Source organism: Prionailurus bengalensis, chromosome A2 (genome assembly GCF_016509475.1).
Source record: "Prionailurus bengalensis isolate Pbe53 chromosome A2, Fcat_Pben_1.1_paternal_pri, whole genome shotgun sequence".
Taxonomy (NCBI): Eukaryota; Metazoa; Chordata; class Mammalia; order Carnivora; family Felidae; genus Prionailurus; species Prionailurus bengalensis.
The window spans coordinates 133,858,873-133,879,476 of record NC_057348.1 but is presented as its reverse complement, the minus strand read 5'-3'; the positions used below and the strand labels follow the sequence as shown (position 1 = coordinate 133,879,476).

General features: G+C 35.6%; 1 protein-coding gene across 2 annotated transcripts in view; it reads left to right on the top strand.

The window, feature by feature from the left end:
- TFEC (transcription factor EC) overlaps window positions 1–20,604 on the top strand; it is a 139,475-nt gene that overhangs the window by 71,270 nt on the left and 47,601 nt on the right. For both annotated transcript variants that reach the window (XM_043589310.1, XM_043589312.1), the window contains exon 2: window positions 18,002–18,250. In XM_043589310.1, coding sequence (XP_043445245.1) covers window positions 18,002–18,250 — 249 coding nt within the window. The remainder of the gene's footprint in view (window positions 1–18,001; window positions 18,251–20,604) is intronic.

The window sequence follows — 20,604 nt, the reverse complement described above, 5'->3', positions numbered from 1 at the left end:
CATTTGTGCAAGCTGAGAAATTAAATTGCCGTCACCCCCATTTTTAAATTGATTAAGGGGATTCTTATCATTTTTAATGTTTATGTATTTACTTTGAGGGAGAGAGAGTGCAAGCAGAGGAGGGGAAGAGAGTGAGGGAGAGAGAGAATCCCAAGCAGGCTCCTCACTGTCAGCACAGAGCCCAATATAGGGCTCCATCTCATGAACCACAAGATCATGTCCTGAGCTGAAATCAAGAATTGGGGGTTGAACTGACTGAGCCATTCAGGCACCCCTAATTAAGGGGGTTCTTAAAGCTTATCCTTCTTCTGACAAAAATGGCTGTTCACACTAAAATGGAAAACCATTGTCAAGAGTGACATCTATGTCACTAACCCTACACTGGGTTCTTTTTAAGGGTTTTCATTTAATCTCAAAAAGTGTAACTAGCCTAATCCCTTGTCAGGACACGTGTCAGTCCTCTAACCAAACAATATTAGGAGCCGGGAATATGGGTCCTTATAGCTTCCATGATGCTTGTCTGTTGTCTGGCTCTCCCCTTGTCCCCTACTGTAGCTATCAGGCAGGCCCAATGAGCCTTTTCTCCCTGGTACTGAAGCAGAGGACCAACTCTGAAGAGAACCCTAATTGTCAAACTAGTTAGTCACATTTTTGACTTGTTTCTATTAAACAGTGTAACTTAATAAAACTCCTTTAAAATATATAAACAAGGCACACCTACTAACACAGGAAGAGCTAAGACTGTGTATACATGGGAAATCTGGTTTGACTGTTTTGATTAACGTGACTGCTCAAGTCAGTCAGAAAGTAATCAGCAGTTAAGCAAACCATTTTGACAGATTTTTGGCCCACTGTGACTGCTTATTTGACTGGCTTGCCTGTCAGGTTGAAGTGGTCAGATTGACTGGAGACAGTCTAACTGGGAAATTTAACTTTGGAGGACGTGGGTGTCTGTATACCAGAATCTACTTTAAATAACTTTATTTGAAATATGTACCTATTTTCCTGGGACCAGTGAGAGAAGTTTGAAAGTGACACATTGCAGTATTTGACTTTCTAGAGTGAGATGTCTTGTCGCTTGCTAGAGCTGGCAATATATTTATAGGCTACAAAACAATCCCATTTTTCCCTATGCACATATAGAGTTCAATAAGATTGAAATTCTACCCTAACTTGGCCAAGTCTTAATAAGACATTGTACTCTTACTCTTCTGAAGGGTTGGTGATAGATATGTGACAGCAAATGACTTCTCAGATATCAGGATACCAATTCAGTCATTAGTGACTTGTGGTAAGACCACATTGACCTTGCCACTGATGGTAGTTGTTCTAAGAAGAATTATAAGAGAAAGAAAAAAATCAAAATAAAACACCAAACAAAACCCTTGATGAGATGCAAGAGAATCTGGTCGACATTATTATTTGAGCTGCTTTTTCAAAGCAAGCCCCTTTATACATCTATGCTTGTGTTACTTTTAGAAATTTACTTTGAAATGAGCTCCCAGGTTTGGGCAAGACAATACCATAAGGATGGAAAGAATAATTTATTCTCACATGATAATGTTGGATTTTTTTTCAATATATGAAGTTTATTGTCAAATTGACTTCCATACAACACCCAGTGCTCATCCCAAAAGGTGTCCTCCTTAATACCCATCACCCACCCTCCCCTCCCATCAACCCTCAGTTTGTTCTCAGTTTTTAAGAGTCTCTTATACTTTGGCTCTCTTCCACTCTAACCTCTTTTTTTTTCCTTCCCCTCCCCTATGGGTTTCTGTTAAGTTTCTCAGGATCCACATAAGAGTGAAAACATATGGTATCTGTCTTTCTCTGTATGGCTTATTTCTCTTAGCATCACACTCTCCAGTTCCATCCACATTGCTACAAAGGGCCATATTTCATTCTTTCTCATTGCCACATAGTACTCCACTGTGTATATAAACCACAATTTCTTTTTTTTTTTTTTAATTTTTTTTTCACCGTTTATTTATTTTTGGGACAGAGAGAGGCAGAGCATGAACGGGGGAGGGGCAGAGAGAGAGGGAGACACAGAATCAGAAACTGGCTCCAGGCTCTGAGCCATCAGCCCAGAGCCTGACGCGGGGCTCGAACTCCCGGACCGAGAGATCGTGACCTGGCTGAAGTCGGACGCTTAATCGACTGCGCCACCTAGGCGCCCCTAAACCACAATTTCTTTATCCATTCATCAGTTGATGGACATTTAGGCTCTTTCCATAATTTGGCTATTGTTGAGAGTGCTGCTATAAACATTGGGGTACAAGTGCCCCTATGCATCAGTTCTCCTGTATCCCTTGGGTAAATTCCTAGCAGTGCTATTGCTGGGTCATAGGGTAGGTCTATTTTTAATTTTTTGAGGAACCTCCACACTGTTTTTCAGAGTGGCTGCACCAATTTGCATTCCCACCAACAGTGCAAGAGGGTTCCCGTTTCTCCACATCCTTGCCAACATCTATAGTCTCCTGATTTGTTCATTTTGGCCACTCTGACTGGCGTGAGGTGATATCTGAGTGTTGTTTTGATTTGTATTTCCCTGATGAGGAGGGACGTTGAGAATCTTTTCATGTGCCTGTTGGCTATCTGGATGTCTTCTTTAGAGAAGTGTCTATTCATGTTTTCTGCCCATTTCTTCACTGGGTTATTTGTTTTTCGGGTGTGGAGTTTGGTGAGCTCTTTATAGATTTTGGATACTGGCCCTTTGTCCGATATGTCATTTGCAAATATCTTTTCCCATTCCGTTGGTTGCCTTTTAGTTTTGTTGGTTGTTTCCTTTGCTGTGCAGAAGCTTTTTATCTTCATAAGGTCCCAGTAGTTCATTTTTGCTTTTAATTCCCTTGCCTTTGGGGATGTGTCAAGTAAGAAATTGCTATGGCTGAGGTCAGAGAGGTCTTTCCTGCTTTCTCCTCTAGGGTTTTGATGGTTTCCTGTCTCACATTCAGGTCCTTTATCCATTTTGAGTTTATTTTTGTGAATGGTGTGAGAAAGTGGTCTAGTTTCAACTTTCTGCATGTTTCTGTCCAGTTCTCCCAGCACCATTTGTTAAAGAGACTGTCTTTTTTCCATTGGATATTCTTTCCTCCTTTGTCAAAGATTAGTTGGCCATAATTTTGTGGGTCTAGTTCTGGGGTTTCTATTCTATTCCATTGGTCTATGTGTCTGTTTTTGTGCCAATACCATAATGTTGGATTTTATGGGGAGAATGCATTGAGGTTATTGTCTGCTGTAAGCATATTTTTTTATGATCTGTTTTATGTTGGTCGAGTATCCTAATGTGTTTAACACTGAGAATTTGAAATATCCTGTTATTGTTTGAAAGACTTATTCACATGCTGCTCTTTAACCCTCCTAAAATTCTAACTTTTCCCATGGAAATGGAAATGTTTAGTAAATGTTCAGAACTTTGTTGCTACCTTATGTACTTCTATTAAATATATTCAATTATAAGATTAGATAGAAGTTAGAGCTACAATATTAGTAATGACATTAAAGTTATGGCACTTTTCTTAAAATAGCTTGCTTAATAGTCATATTTTCCCTTGTATGTCACCTGATGTATCATTCTGTTTTTTTTTAAATTTTGTGATTAATATAGGGAAAGGAAACTACTTTAGTTTTGTTTTCAAAGTTAATACTTTCTAGTCATTTTATGATTAACTGTTTCTAGCAATAAAGCCCTTTGATCTGAGTAAAAGAGAGAGCTAAATCAAATCTCAGAGTTGAAAGCACGCTATAGAGACACCATTGGGATATATATTTAAATTTGATATTTTCTCTATATTATAGAATCATTATTAATAATGTTTCAATGATCAGCTTGATGCTTCAGAGTTCTTACACATTTAGGATTATTTCCTTAAGCTATATAAATGTATTGCACAAATTTACCTCCTTGGTAGCAACTCATGCGAGTATCTGTTGTGTTGTTCCCTCCTCAGCACTAGGTATTAAGAATTAAGACATATTTGTCAATTTTAAAGGCAAAAAGCTTTGCTTTAATAATTACTTCTTATGAGGAACAGAGACTCAGTAGTGATGCCAGTAAGGATTTGAACTTTTGTTTTGCCTCAAAGCTCCTAAACCTATCCTCTATTTTTACTTTCTCCTATGGAGAGAATTAGGCAGCTCACCTCAGTGGCTTACTATGAAGATTACCCGAGATAAGGAAAAGCAAGCTCTGTGCCTGACACAAAGCAATACTTACTATACTTACTAGAATTTATACCATTATTATGATAATTATTAGTATAATTTTTAACTTTGAAGAGAGTATAATGTAAGCAGATCTATATTGGTTTTTTTAACTGTGCTGCTTCTATAACTTGGTTGACCCCTCTGAGCATTAGTTCATCAGTAAAATGCATGAAATAAGAGATTAGAATCATAAGGGACGAAATATGAAATCATAAAAGGGTTAAGTAGGTAAGAAAGTGCTCTGTTGATAGTAAAATACTGTATAAATGTAGTATACTGTGTCCTATTCATTCTATTTATTATTGTCTTTGGATTCCATGGCAGTTGTCTGCTTACCTTATAACCTTGTGGCTGCGTACTTAAAAATTCAGTTTCAATGACAAGGAAGACTCCCATAAACTGTGACAATAAGTTATTAAATTATAATAAGTTATTAAATGGTAGAAACACTTAGAAACCAAATTAGCTATGCAATGTATCACTGTACTTTGTTTAGTCTCATGGAAACATCATATTTAAAGTGAACAAATGTCCACCATTTAGTCGTAAGATTTTCTCCAGGCAGTAAGGAGGAAAATTAAAACCATATCTGATGTTGCAGTTTTGGAAATGATTTCTCACTGATAAGAAGAAGCATGGTTTATAGACAGTATACTTTACCAATAAATCTTTTATGGTAGAATTTTTGCCACCACCAAGCAAGTGACCTGTAGTAACGATCAGGGAGGGACATTTATGGGAGTGTCGGCTGGTTTCCTTCAGTTTAGGGGCAGTGAGCAACTGACAGGAAAAATGAAAACATAAAAGTTGACAGGGGCAGATTCTGGAGTACCTTGTTTAGGGGATTTCAGAGGATGATCCAGTGTCCTAAGCTCGGGCCCCAGCCTTCCAGCTTTCTTGCATTCTTACTCTTTGTACTTTCTCTTTGTTGTAACTGAGTCTTTTAATCCATTGGTTACTCCATCTTCTCACCTTTAGGCCTTTGTTCCCTTCTCCATGCAGCTTTTACTCTACCTATTTCAGTCAACTCACACTGTGAGAGTCACTTCTTGCCCATCATTCTGTTATCCCTGAGCATCCTTGACCAGCGCAGCCTCTCAGCTGCACCTTAATCCTTAATTTAATCACACTTTCAAAATCTCCTTGTAACGTAGGGTAACATATCATAGGTTCTGTGGATTAAGATATGGACATCTTTGGTGAGGGAAGCATTGTTTTATTTGCCATGGAATAATTTAAAATAATTGGTAAAAGATTAAAAAGACTAAAATAATATATTTTTTGATTATGTATTTTTTTCTTTTTAAATTTCAATGAAAAAGTTTTATTTTAGTTGGTTTGTCTGCTCAAATTACAACGGAAAGAGAATCCTAGATCTTCATCTCTGAAGTTACAGTAAATATTTTCCACATATTCCAAAGTTACAATACTGACTAGAATTCTAGAACGCTCAAGATTTTTATTCAGAATAAGCCAAGCTGAAAATAATATTTTCTGCCTTCCTCACCTCCTCCCTCTCCATCTACCTGTTCTGTCTCATGAAAAGGAATTAGAGGTTTTCAGGAAAGAAACATTTAAGTAACAGTAAACATGATATAAGGAAACTAAATCTTCTGGGAAAAAGGCCTAAGACTCCTCAGAATTGTGTACATTTAATACACAGATCTAGAGACCAAAGTGGAACAAAGAATCTTTAAAAAAAAAAGGAAACATTCATCTAAAGTTAATATTTTCTGATGATAGATATCAAATACAGCATTGCTCCATACTGGATAGAGAACCCAGATCTTGCACCATGTGATGGTTACAAGACAGGCAAAGCAAAACACAAAAACAAAATCATGAGCGAGCCGAGTCAAAGTTAACTAATCATGGGGAAGCAACTCCAAAGATTTTTCCACCAGAGTGGAATCAGCTGATTGATACTTGTATACAGATATAGGACACAATTTGTTTTCTAATAGTGGAGGCTGGAGTTCATTTTTATTATCCTTGTGAACTGATAATAAATACCTTGTAGCTGAAAGAATACCCTACTTGCAATCAGAAGACAAGAAGCAGAGTTCACTTTTTTTTTTTTTTTGCCTGTGTGATTGTGACCAAGTCCGATAACCTGTTTGAGCTTTAGTTTCTTCATCTATGGAATGAGGACAAAAGTCCCTACTTCAACCATTGGAATGTTTGATTCTATGTGTGACAGTGACTACTATTATTCGGCATTCTGGGGCTTTCAATTAGTCCATGAGGTTCTGTGATCAGTCTTCTCAATGAATTCATGTTTCATGGCTATGTACTTTCTATAACTCCAAAAAATTTAAGATGGGAGTGTGTTTCTTTGATTCTAAAGAAACATTGTTCTTCTGTGACAAGGCGAGGTGAATCTACACCTATGTACCAGAAGGCCTTTCCTACATGAAGGCATGATTACTTGAAAAATTTGATTAATGTAGATAAAGTAATAACACATGCATTTAAAACACAAAGAGCCAGAGATCATCATATTTACTAGTTAAGTAAAACAAAGACAATGCAAATTTTACCTTTTTTTCCCCAGAAATATGAATAATAACTGTAAAAATTAAGTGATAGAAATGTACATATGAAACAAAGCCCTTTTCTGCAGTTTGTCAATCAAAATGAATAATCTCATAGTCTCATTTTCAATTAGATTATTTTAATATTTAACTACCTAAAATGCCCCAATCATATTCTTTAGAAAGTGGTTAGACTGGAATACTGCAGTTCTAATGATGACATTTTATTATGATAAAAATGACTTCATTAATTGATGATCATATATCAACTCATAAAGTAGATAAAGGATATAAAAAGTTTTCAAACCCAAGATAGGATAAAACCACTTGAATTGTTTAGAATTTTTTTTCCAGGAATAAACCTTTATGATCTTTTTAATCTCACAAAATACACAAATTTCTTTGTTATAAATTCAACTACCTTATGTGGCCTATGACTTTCTTCTTCAAGGTCTGTATAAGTTGATGATATATTAATATCATCACAAATCTAACCATTAGATATATTAAAGATGAAAAATATAATGCATTTGTAACAGAATGATGCAAGCAACGACAAGAATTAATAGGGAGATTTGGATTTTGGTCCCAGGTATTCTTATGTATGGTTTTGAATCTATTTTAGAACATGTAAAATTAAAAATAAATGCACTGATGACTTTCCAAGGTATTTGAAATAAGACCTTTTAAAGAAGTCAGTCTTGTTGCTCCTTTATTCTGTGAATCCTTGAAAGAACATTTACAACTTCATAATGAAAATGATTTAAGGTCACTATACTGAGGATGAAAAAAAGTACATTTAACTATTACATTAGAGCTTTGTTTTAAGTTGAAAGTAACTGTGAAGTATAAAATATCATCTAAGCCCAATTGTTGACTTCTGAAGCAAAATGTCTTTTGCTTTATAAAAGTCCTCTTATTAAATATTAATGTTTAAGTTTAAATGCAGTCATATAAACTTTTTAAAAAAGAAATTTAAGACATTTTAATGAATCTAGCTTAAATAACTAACTTGTATATTTCTACATTTACTGAAGGCAAGTTAATTGTATGAGAAACTTCTGAAGCTTCCAAGAGTAGTATCAACTCATTTAAATACAGCTATAGGCACTACATATAAATATGTCTAATAATATCAAAAATATAATGTTACACCTGAACAATTCCTTCTTATTAAAGGAAAAACACATCTTTCATTCATTCAGTTTGTCTGTTGAATCAGAAGGCACATTTCTTCATCGCATTTCTTCCCCAAGAGATAGTATATGCTCAATTTGAATTTTGATTATTGATACATTATAATTTCAGAAAATAAAATAGAATTAAATATTGTGCTGAAGTTTTAAAAAATAATAGTGCAGGCCTATTTAAATTTTTAATTTATGATGTTATAAGATTAAATAAAATAATTTATGCAAAGCCTATAGCATAGTCTTTTCTACAGGATGTTCACTCAATAAACAAAAAGAGTACAAAATCTATTATCCAGAAAACTAGGGCTAGGTGTGTTTTAGAATTCTTAGTACTTCAGATATTGAAAGGTAATGTGGTACATTACTACTCATACCTTGACAACCCCAGAGGGGCCCAAGACTGCATCCCATATTCAAACACATTAATATATCTGCAGAAATTCCTATGAATATCTACTGTAAGTGAGATAAAGAAAGATTATAAATAGCCTTACTTTATTTCAGATCGGATTTTGTCACCAAATGGGTTTGCACCAGACTTAAAAAAGCAAACAAAACAGCAACAACCACAAAACTACTTCTGGTTTTCAGAGCTTTTTGGATTTTAAAATTGCTATTAAAAGGTTGAGAACTGATAATGAGAGTTGTGATGCAATTGGATTAAGAAATAAGTCTGTATCTATATCAATGGGTTGAATGCATGACTTTGGAAATATAAAGAACTAATAATTATTTAATTTAGGAGGATTTACTCCCATATAACCCATACAAACTTTGAGTGAACATTTTGTAAAATATGTGAAAGAAATCCGTAGGACCTAGGGGAAAAATACAAAATTGATTGCTCCACATGTAATTAGAGCTTGGGAGTCCACCATGTTTAGTTCTAGGCCCTCTTCTAATTCTGTACATCCTCCACAAATCATCTCATCAGTTACCATCTAAGTGTAAATGTCAAATTAGTTGTATCCATGGTCCATACTTGACTTCTGAGTTCTAGAACCATTTGTCTAGCTGTCTACTTCACATACCCTCTTGGATATCTTCAAAACTTCACAAACTCACAAACTCAATGTGTTCAAAACCAAACTTAGGATTCTCTGTCCCTCCCCAAACTCCAATCTTCTCTGGGAAGGGCATCACTATTCATTCAGTTACTTAAGCCACAAACTCAGGGGTCATTTCTTAATCTATTTCGGAACATCTCTTAAATCCAGCTACTTGTTTCCATGTGACTACCTCACCCTTGTCACCTGATCTTAGTTCAAACCGCCCTTTTTTATTTCCTGCAGTCTCCTTTTACCCCCTAGAATTCATCTGGCTGAACTACTACTCTCCCCTTTGCTGTGATAAAGAGAATAAGACACATTTATATACCTGCAGGATTGCATGGACTGGTTGTGCTGGCCTCTTCTGTCCCATACCACACTGTCAGCTCTCTGCTCCAGTTCTTTAATTCCTCCCAAGCATTTTTCTCATCTTGCTTCCTCCCATCAAGGTCTTTGCACATGCTGTTCCATCTCCCTGGAATTCTTTCTCGGAATTCTTTCTCTATACTCTTGCTCTAGTTACTTCCTTGTCATCTTCCAGATTCAGTCCTATCATCCCTTCCTCTAAGCCATCCCTAACTTCTGTCTAAATAATTTCTGTCCACAGGCTCATAGTCTTAGGTATCTCTCCTTCCTATTACAGAGCTTGAGAATTTACAGTCATTTGTGCGATAGTTTGATTAACATCTGTCCCTTTTGCCTGTCCAAAAGCTGCATGAGGAGAAAGACCATGTTTCACTTTGCTCACCACTGTTATCTACATAAGTATCCAGGCACACACGTTCATTTGAATAACTTGCTTCCCTTTTGTCTGGGTCATTCTGCTTGCTTTTGTGATACCTTTTACTTTCATATAGTTTATCACATTGTGTTACAATTATGTGTTTAGTTATCTATCTCTCCTAATAAACTGTGAACTCTTTGAAGTCTGGATTGTCTCTTTTGTTCATAACTATATCCCCAGAACTTATTATAGTTGAATAAAATCTGATCTGTAGTAGGCACTCAAAAATATTTGTAGAATCAGTAAATGCTAAACCTCTGAGTACAGATGTTCAAATATATTTTGAAGTATTATGGCTCAAGTTATCTCCATGTTTCATATGAACATATTTTAGTCATTGATGTTGTTGCCAGTTGACTTGAGTGTGTGCAGGTCCTTTTGTGTTGTTCTGAAGCCAACATGAGGTGGTTAGACTCTGGATGTGATTCTTAATTGATGTTTGTGGCTCAACAACTCCAAATACACATGCTCTTAAAAACCTATCAGCACAAGTAAGCCACGATTATTGCTGATATTTGTTCTAATTCTTTTAAAGGTATAATATAGTAATTCTCCTGAGATGCTAGCATCAACAAAACAAATCAGTGCAAGTATAGATGGAGCTAGATTGAGTTATAAGGGAAGCTTAGACTTTATAGTGTAAATATAAGTGTACATGGAGTACAAGCATTTTTACTGATAGAACACTACTGAATTAAACAAACTCTGCTTAATAATATTAATGCCTCTTTAAAGTCTTCTAAGTGGAGGTCTCTCCTGAAAGACATACCATTGGAATTATCCAAATTCAGATGATTGTGACTGAAGGAATATGTTACAATCATATTTTACATTATTATCCATTGAATAGCTTTGGATTATATAATACTCAGCTGAAATATGCTGACAGTTATTCAGAAACCTAAGTAAAACTTTTGATGAACCGGGCCCTACTTTGTTCAATAGTTATATCTCAATCAGACAAGCTCGACTGTATAATTTTAGGTTTAGTCAAGATGAGATTTATGGATATATCATATCCAAAGACTGCTATGAAGAAAGTAAGATTTGAAGAAATGAGTTATTAATCTTTACTGTATAACATTAACAAATGTCATGTGGCATTTATGAGTAGGTACCTAGAGGTAGTAGATTCATATGCCCCCCAAAATAGATTTCTTCTTATATACCTCTGATGCTAGGAACATAATGAATAGTTACCTATTACTCACTTGTGAAGTCCAAGCTTTTGCTTCATTTATTAAATTCAAGCTTAGTACAAAATTAACAAAATTAAATAAGGACTGTCATGTTGTAGTGAATGGTATTATCTGTGCTGCTTTTTCATAGGGGTGTGTGAGTGTGTACATGCATGCAAATGCGTGTGTTTGGTGGCAGTGTATATGTTTTTATTTACTATCACAGGGTACTATATTTACTCTAAATCTATTTCTTGCTGAATAGATTTCTGTTTCTCTCCTTTCAGACAGTCTAAACATGCTTATTAGGTAGGTGTCCATGTTTGCTTGATTGATTTGTTTGGCTAGTCAAATTAATGGTGATGAAAAGTCTTGTTATTGAGATAATTGCTCATGTGATGTTTGCCATCACTTTTTAGTTTTGAGTTTCAAAAGGCCAGTACCCAGAAGGTGTTTTATCTCCTCCCAGGTCCTGTGCCCTCAGTTTAGATAAGTGGTCTCCAGGTGGATAGTGACACGTGGGTCATAGACCTGCTTTCTAGAGAGGAATGACTTTCCCTTGGGACTGGCTTTAACAAAGAGCAAACTCTCATTAAATGTTAAACTCTCAGTAAATGTTGAAAGAATTAGCTGAGGGCTTTTATCATTATCTTATGGTTTCTCTATAAAAAGATAACATTTTAAAAGAACCTTATATATGTGAATGGATCATATTTATAAGTATTTATATGATGGATGGCAGTATTAAGGAGGTAAGATACAACTATGTATAGATGGAGAATCACAGGGTTGGTGGAGTCCTTCAAAGATTTTTTTGGTGCAACTACCTACTTACTTCTAAAATTTCTTTGTACAATATAGTCTCTCTGTTGTTATCCACTGATGGGATATGAAACCCATACAAGAACTAGGTCAAAAGACTACAGTGTAGAACACTGAAAAGTAAATTGGAGCAATGAACTCATGTATCTAGGAGCATAATTTGAAAACCACTGTGTGAAAGTAAGAATGACTCCACATGGGGGCATAGAGAGTCCTTCTAGCCAGCACTGCATGGCTGGCCCACATTACTCCACAGTCTTCTACCTACCAAGAGATCTTACACCCAAATGCAAATAAGGTCAATTAATAACATTTTGTTAACATTATTTAATTTCTAATGAAATCTTTGCTGATTTGTAAATTTGAACCCTCACAAGCTTGATCTAAATTCTGAGACTTAAAAATTTTTTTATTAGATTATCAGTTACCCTAAATCATCTTTTGTTTCACCTACTATTGTCAGAGAATGATAGCTGACTTTTTTTTTATGACATTAGGCTGCTTTCTCGTGGACCTCCATCAATTCTCTAGGTAATAAGGATTCCTGCATGTATTCTAGTCTAAAAACAAATAGAAAAAGGAAAACAACAACAACAACAACACAGATACATACATCTTGCCTTTGTGAGGTGATTCTCCAATCATGTTTCCTGAAACCAGGAGTACGCATTTTTTGCTTCCTGACCAACTCCTTCCCTTTAGTTTATTGTATTTGCAGGAGTTTGTGTGATTCTGATTTTTTAAAAAATTGTTTACCCATTAAGCACATTGCTCTAGTTCTCGCATTAGTGGTTCTAAACATTTGTGTAGCTCACTAATACGTTATTTCTAACTTCTTAAAAGATCATATCCCTTTATAAGAACATGGGAATCTAAACTGCATTTGAAATCTTAAAAAAATAGACTTTTAAGCTAGCCTTTTTAGTTTTTTAACTCCAAATAATGGAACTTCTTGTTAACACCATAATTTCTTTTTTTTTAATTTTTTTTAATGTTTATTTATTTTTGGGACAGAGAGAGACAGAGCATGAACGGGGGAGGGGCAGAGAGAGAGGGAGACACAGAATCGGAAACAGGCTCCAGGCTCTGAGCCATCAGCCCAGAGCCTGATGCGGGGCTCGGACTCACGGACCGCGAGATCGTGACCTGGCTGAAGTCGGACGCTTAACCGACTGCGCCACCCAGGCGCCCCAACACCATAATTTCTATCTAAAGGTTAGTTTGAGACAATTGATATCAGGATGATGATCGTATCAGGTGACCCTCTGGATCAGTGTATCTGAACATGGAGTCTGCAGTGTAAATTGCCCTGGAGGCTGGAAGTGCTAAGTGTCCAGTCACATTTGTACAAGTTAATGTATTTTGGACGTTTCACTTGCACTGATGCATATTATGCTTTGGGCCTTTGATTCGAAATAAACATAGTGGATGTGAGGGTGCATCGCCTAGATGGTCAACTTCGCAACTGAGCCTCTCTTCCCTGTGCCTGATCCTGCTTTCCTCACCCTACTGTGGCTCAGGTTCTGAAATCACCCACCACCCCCCGCCCCATGAAACCTCCCCTAGGCAAGTCTTAGGCTGTATTTCCTGGATGACCCAAATTAAGAAAATATTTTTTTAAATATGGGGATATGAAGAATTTCATTGCATATTTTACAAAAACTGCTTATTGGAATTTTGTTCAATATTTTGTTAAAGTCATCCATGAAAATATGCAGCTTATAAATTCTCAGGTATTATTCATAAAAATATTTGTCTCTCCTCAGAACTGGTACTATCTAATTACTTAATAAGAAATATATATTAGGTTGACCCACATGGGGCAAACACTACAGATCAAAAATGCTCAAATGTCTGCAATATCACAAGGTTCCACCTTATATAATATATATACATATATTAAACTTCCCATTTTCCCTTGGCTGCCAGGATGCTCATGGATAAATCTTTGTACTCAATTGAATATTAATCTTCAGCCTACACTTCCTGGTATAAGTATCTCTTACCACATTCACACTTTATATTTATTTATAACAGTTTGGAAAATACGGAGACTATAAGTACATACGTTCTTTTAAATGGAATAAAATAGACTTCTGCGTATAGACAGAAGCTTGGATTTGACCATCGTTATGTTTAGTTTGCAATAGCAGCGTGTCAGAGTGATAGTGTTCAAGCATAGTACAGAGTTCTGGGGATATGATTTACTTACTGCTTTTGTAAGCGAAATTTCCTTACATTTGGGTGGTCTCAATCTCTTTGAAAGTCCAATGAACTAAATCACAGTCTACAGCTGCTCCAGCTTTCTAGGTATAGACTTTGATATTCTGGTCATGGTTTACCAGCTCTTTTAGTGGATTCCCAAAGTTCTCCATGGTACTATGAAAGTTATTCAAACACTGTACTTTAATGACTCATTCATTCATTTATTGAACACATGCGAACACAATTTTAATCACCTGCTGTGTGCCATTCTCTGGGTTATGTACAGGATGAATGGCAGTAAAGCAGCCAGCAAGGTAAACACAGTCCTTGCCCTTAGATATCTCATATTTTTCTTCTCTTTCTCCTCATATCTTTCTTTTTCACTAATTTTTTTAATGTTTATTTAGTTTTAAGAGAGAGTGAGAGAGAGGGACAGAATGTGAGCAGGGGAGGGACAGAGAGAGAGAGGGAGACACAGAATCTGAAGCAGGTTCCAGGCTCTGAGCTGTCAGCATAGAGCCTGATGTGGGGCTTGAACCCACTGACCATGAGATCATGACCTGAGTTGAAGTCGGACACTTAACCGACAGAGCCACCCAGGAGCCCCTCTCCTCCTATCTTTCTAAACTTGGACTAGACCACAACTCTATGAAGGCAGACACTGTGGTTAGTTCCCTTCTACCTTCAGTGTACCACTCAGTGCATATGCATTTGGCACTCAAAAAAATATTCTTAAATAAGTGGATAAATGAAGAATGGCGACCTATCATTTCATCTACTTTATCTCACAAAATACTGGGGCCTTCAGTAAAGAAATCCAATAGCTGTGTGGCTGTGACTTCAGGCCAGGCAATTTAAAAATATTTTAAAATAGGTTGCATGTGGTTTAGTTGCTGCTTTACACTTACCTGTCTCATTGTTCTGGTATCAGTTCATTATTGAAGGAGATGGAGATTTTCTGGGCAGTAGTTTTTTTCACATCCTATTGTTATCTTTCCCTGCTCCACTAAGCTTTAATCCCTTATGCTTACCCTATGGATGTTCTATAACTGTTCTCTGACTGTCCCAGACAGTCTTCACTTTTGCCTACTAACCCATTGTAATTCTCTGTAAAAACAAAAAAACAAAGAAACAAAAAAAAACCTCCACAATAATTTAGGCATAATTTGAGTTGATCCCATTTTATATTTTATTCTGTATCTGTATAGAATGGTCTAAAGAGGAGATGGTAGTCTTGCTTTGAGAAAGGAAACATACTCATGTGAGTTCTTTTCGACAACTAACATTTGTGACCATCTCCCAACTTCTTGTCTTCTTTCTTGTTTGCTTTCATCTTTTGTATTTGAGATTTCCTTCCCTTTGCCGCATGTACAGGGCCATTTCCTTCCAATACCTGATTTATAACCACTTTCTCTTATAATTCATTTTAAAAAGCCACTGCTTTTTGTGGCATTTTTAATTCATTGTACGCAACCCTAAGGTTTGGCTTTGCACTTTAGTCACTTCAATTATTTATTCCAGGGCCAAGATTGCATAGTGTTTAAGAAGGCAGGTTCTGTATTCCAGCTCCATCCCTTACTAGCAGAGTGAGAGGAGGCATGTCATTACATCTCTCTGTCTCAGTGGCTTCATCTACCTAGTGCAGTGAGGATACTAATGATACTTCCCTCCTAAGGCTGTAACAAAGATTAAATGAAATAATGAATGTAAATAGCTTAGCACAGTGCCTGATACCTGTTGCATATTATTATTATTATTATTATTATTACTGTAATTGTATATTAATACTACCCACCTAGATCATAATTATTATTATAATTATTATTATTTTTTTACTGTAATTGTATATTAATACTACCCACCTAGATCATAAGCTTGTAGAGCCCTGGGATCACATTTACGACTTCTCTTGTACTCTTGATGTAACACCAAATGCAATAAGTACTCTAATGAAGGCTCTTAGAGTCAATGGATGCAAAGCGAAAAATGAATTAGTTAATGAACGTTGTAAATTCTGATTCAACATACCTTTCTCAGAACGGGAGGTATTTTTCATTTGTAGGTATACAATGTTCTTTAGTCTTCTGTCACATTGTATGATTTGTAAATCTGAAGATGCTATTTATAATGTATATTTTGTGTGTATATGCAGATTAAGAAGGATTAACTAAAACTGTAAAATAATCTAAATAGCTACCCTAAAAAAATTACCACTGGCATTTTAATGAAATGTTATTTTACAACTTTAAAGCTCATAGCAATATAATTAGTAATATGTGTAATCTTTATTACCAATCTTAATCTTTTTTATATGACTGAAAAATTATTTTATGGAGGTACAATTAAAATAATGCTAAAAATGTCAGCATAACAGAATTAAACTAAAGTAACTACTACAATATTGTACCCCAAACCAGCTAATTTAAATGCAAAATACTTTGTGAAGGCTATTTATCTGAGCTAATGCATGTTAAGGGATTTAAGGAGTAGTTTGTGTCGCTGAAATAAAAGGAAAAATAAGCACTGTACCGCAGTCTTTACTATTGTTTAACATGAGGGAAATATTAAATAGGTTTATATATAGGCCACTTGAGGAAAATGTATTAGAAGCCACATCACAGCATAGTAAATATAAAGAGGACAGGCAGGCAATAGTACTTTCAGAGTCTTCTACAGGAAAAGCTTGAAATGCTTACAATTGCCCTTGTGCAATTAATGTTAAATCGTTAACTGTGATAACTAACAGAATTTTAAGGCTGTGTTTTGAAAAGGGCTTTCAAAATACTGGATAGTTGTTTAGTTGACACATGACACTGGTTAGATTTTTCTCTGAATGGTTCCTTCAATTCATAGTACTCTACGTGATTATTATTAAGTGAGAATATGGAAAGGTTTAAAAATAAGATGTTATTTGTTAACTAATTAATTAATTAATTTATGGAACTCTATACTGGGGCTTGAACTCATGACCCTAAGATCAAGATCGAATCAGATGCCCCTAAAAATAAATTTTTTAAAAATAAAAATAAGTCTAGCACAGAAACTTAAAAAAATATGGAAAAGTAAAAAAAAAAAAATCACCTACATATTCGCCACCCATAAAGAATCACATTTCATATTTAGTATATATATTTCTAGTTCTGCTCCATCTTGGATAATTCCTTAAAATATTTAATAATGAGGCACCTGAGGGGCACCTGGGTGGCCCAGTTGGTTAAACCTCCGACTTTGGCTCTGGTCATGATCTCACAGCTTGTGAGTTCAAGCCCTGCGGAGGGCTCTGTGGAGACAGCTCAGAGCCTGGAGCCTGCTTCGGATTCTGTTTCTCCCTCTCGCTGCCCTTCCCCCGCTCATGGTCTGTCTCTCTCTGTCTCTCAAGAATAAATAATAAAATATTAAAAGAAAATAATGAGGCGCCTGGGTGGCTCACTCGGTTAAAGGTCTTGGCTCAGGTCATGATCTCACGGCTTGTGAGTTCGACCCCGCATCGACAGTGCAGATTGGGATTTTCTCTCTCTCCCTCTCTCTCTCTGCCCCTCCCCCATTGCTCTCTCTTTCTCAAAATAAATAAACAAACGTAAATATATATATATTTAATAAAAAATAGTTGTGATTACGTCCCATAGAATATTTTTTGTAATATAAAAAATCCAGGAAATACATATTATATGAAAATTACTAATAATAGTGAATCAGCTATATTTTCCTTGTATTATTTTAGGCTTTCTTTGCTGGAACCTCAAAAAGTATCGGGGCTTATGTGTTTATTCCAAATTTTGGTTCGGCTGCATATTATTTTGAGGGCTATTCTTTAAAAAATGAATTAGCACTAAAAATATTTTAATAAGTTTAAATTACTTCTTAAAAACTATCACCTACTAGTATCTTGTATAAATTATGACAGAAGCACGAATCATAAATTTGAAAGAAGCAGATATTGTGGTTTGTCTGTCATAATTCAGTTGTTGAAGGTGGAACTCGAATTCACCAAATGTTACCACACGTTTGTTCTGTTTCTCTTTTGTAGGTCTCAGCACACCTGGAAAGTCCTGCGAAGTCCCAGCTACAGAAAGTGCAGAGACAAGTAAAACCCTTCATGACCCTTGACTACCAAATCGTCAACCAGACTCTTAAACGGTCACAGCCTCCAACGCCAAGCAGTGCGCTTCTGCTACAGCATGGGCACCCTTCTCCCGAGAGTGACACTGGCCTTACTGGAAATCCACTCACCAAGTTACTAACTCTTGGGAAAGAAGATGACAATGTGGAATGGCATGTATGTCTAATAGCTACTTATGAAAACCTATAATCAGGTTTTGAGGAAAAATGTAAAGAAATTGAAGTCTACATTTTTCCAAATTCAAATGCATTTAACACAAGGGATGTCTTCATGGATTCATATATAATAGTTAGTTATGCACATCTTAATTACTATGCATAATAAAATATAACAACTCATTTTTCAATACTCGTTTCAGTTATGTATCAGTGTGAGTCAAACTAAGCTCTAACAGTAATTTATATTAGAGAGATTTAGCTTTGTAAAGATTTCCTGGTATATTTAGTTAAAATATTTATCAATAGTTATATTATCTTAAATACCCATTAAAATAAAATAGGAAGAAGTTTTTTAAACAGCAGTCAATATGTGCTCCGAAATAAGACTAAAAAGCTTATTGCACTTAACATTTTATGGAATTGTATCTGGATTTCTTACTATTAATTATTTACTCATTTATAGTTTTCACAAATACATGTCTACCACTTACTAAATTACAGGAATTTAGAGGTGCCTGGGATACAAAACGAATAAAAATGTGTGATGTCATGGGGTTTATATTTATTGTGACCTGCTTATGAATGAATCTTCAAAAAGTACTGAAGAATGAATTGAACTGACAAACCACTAGACCTGGGGAAAAAGACTTCTTTTAATATCTCAGTGCAGGAAACTACATTCATAGCTGAAATTTCTATTCCTTTCTTTTTCTTTTTTTCCATTTGATTTGTTAGATGGAGCCATGATCCTATGATCTCCCACGTTTAATCTCCCAATCTATATTCCTGATGATTACTGATTTCAAGTTGCTGCTTTTTAGCTATTAAGTCTGTAGCCTCCAGTCACCAACGAGTAATGCTCAGTATCCCATTATGTGAATTACAACTGACAGAGGAAGATTTCATTTTTTGCCAATTTTACTGTAATCTGGAAAAGGGAAAATAATAAGTATCTGATAGACTGTTTAATAAATATAAAACAACCATAAAACAGGAGTCTTTGAAATCCAAAACCGAGCATAAATCTTTACACGTATATTTACTTAAACTTCTCAGTAGTGGATATCTAAGGAATTTTGTTTAAAAAAGTGAATGTAGAGGTAGGTTTTCTATTCACTCTAAGAAGATCATAAAAATATATGTAGGATGAAAATCATCTGTATAGTAAATATTAGAACTCAACCAATACAATTTATCTTATAACCCCCTTCTTCCCAAGTTCATTTCATGGTGCAGAAGATTGATTTCTAAAGGAAAAAAAAATCCCAAAGATATGCATATGCCAGTCCTAGGCAAAACCCAGAAAATTATCTTATCATGTATCTTATGAAATATGTTTTCTAAAAAATAAGAAAGGATAAGTAACATATATCAGTGTTCTCAGTTTTTCTTAGTAAATGTTTTTATTCTCTAGACACACAGGTTACTTTTTCTTTTATAATTTTTCACGTTTTAAAGGAAATTTATTTGATCGTAGTGGTCTTTTCGATGGTGTCGAAGTTGCATGTCTGAGAATGGTTGAAAGCCTCAAGAGGTGTGGAGTTCTAGGGGCGATGTGCATATTGGCTACAGAAGACTTTTTCGTATTTTTTTAAACCGTTGTATTTTCAACTAGGTATATAAAGTTTCTTCTATCATTAATGTCTAATCATAATGTTATCCAGTGTGTTATAGTTTTAATCAGTGTGTGTTCTCTTTGATTCGGCTTATCAAGTGCGCATTTTCACATCTGGCCACCATTCACGGTCTTGTTATCTTTCATAGCTAAGATGTATCCTATGTTGTTGCAATTTCCTAATATTCTTTGATTCGTGCTAGGCGTCCATGTCACAAAGCAGCAAGTGTTCAGTCTTTAGAGTCAGACCGTATGGGGTTAGAGCTACCACTTACTAGCCGCGTGGTCTCAATCCTTAACCTTCCCAGCATTTCTACGACTTGAAGAGTTGTTTTGATGCTTGCATTTTTAAAGTTCCAAACATAAAGGCAGAGTGGGGGCTCCGGAGAGAGTGGCTGTTGCCATCCTTTGGTGTTTCTTTCTCCTAAGCTTGTCTTCCTATGATCTCAGAGAGCAGTTCATTAATTCAGAGAAGACCTCAGAAAATATAGCTACCACAGAATAAGTCTGTGTAGAGCATCCTTAGATTCAGGATTTGGGGGTTGGTATTAGGAGTAACTTGATGATGATGAATGGTTTCTGAGACAATGAAATAGAAAATCAAAAGAAGTTTTTTTTTTGTTTTTTTTTTTTTTTTTTATCCTGGGCCTTTCCAGGATAAAATCCAAATTTGTACTCATGGCGCACAGGACCCTTCCACACTTAACCCTTGCCTCCTGATCCAGATTTATCATTTG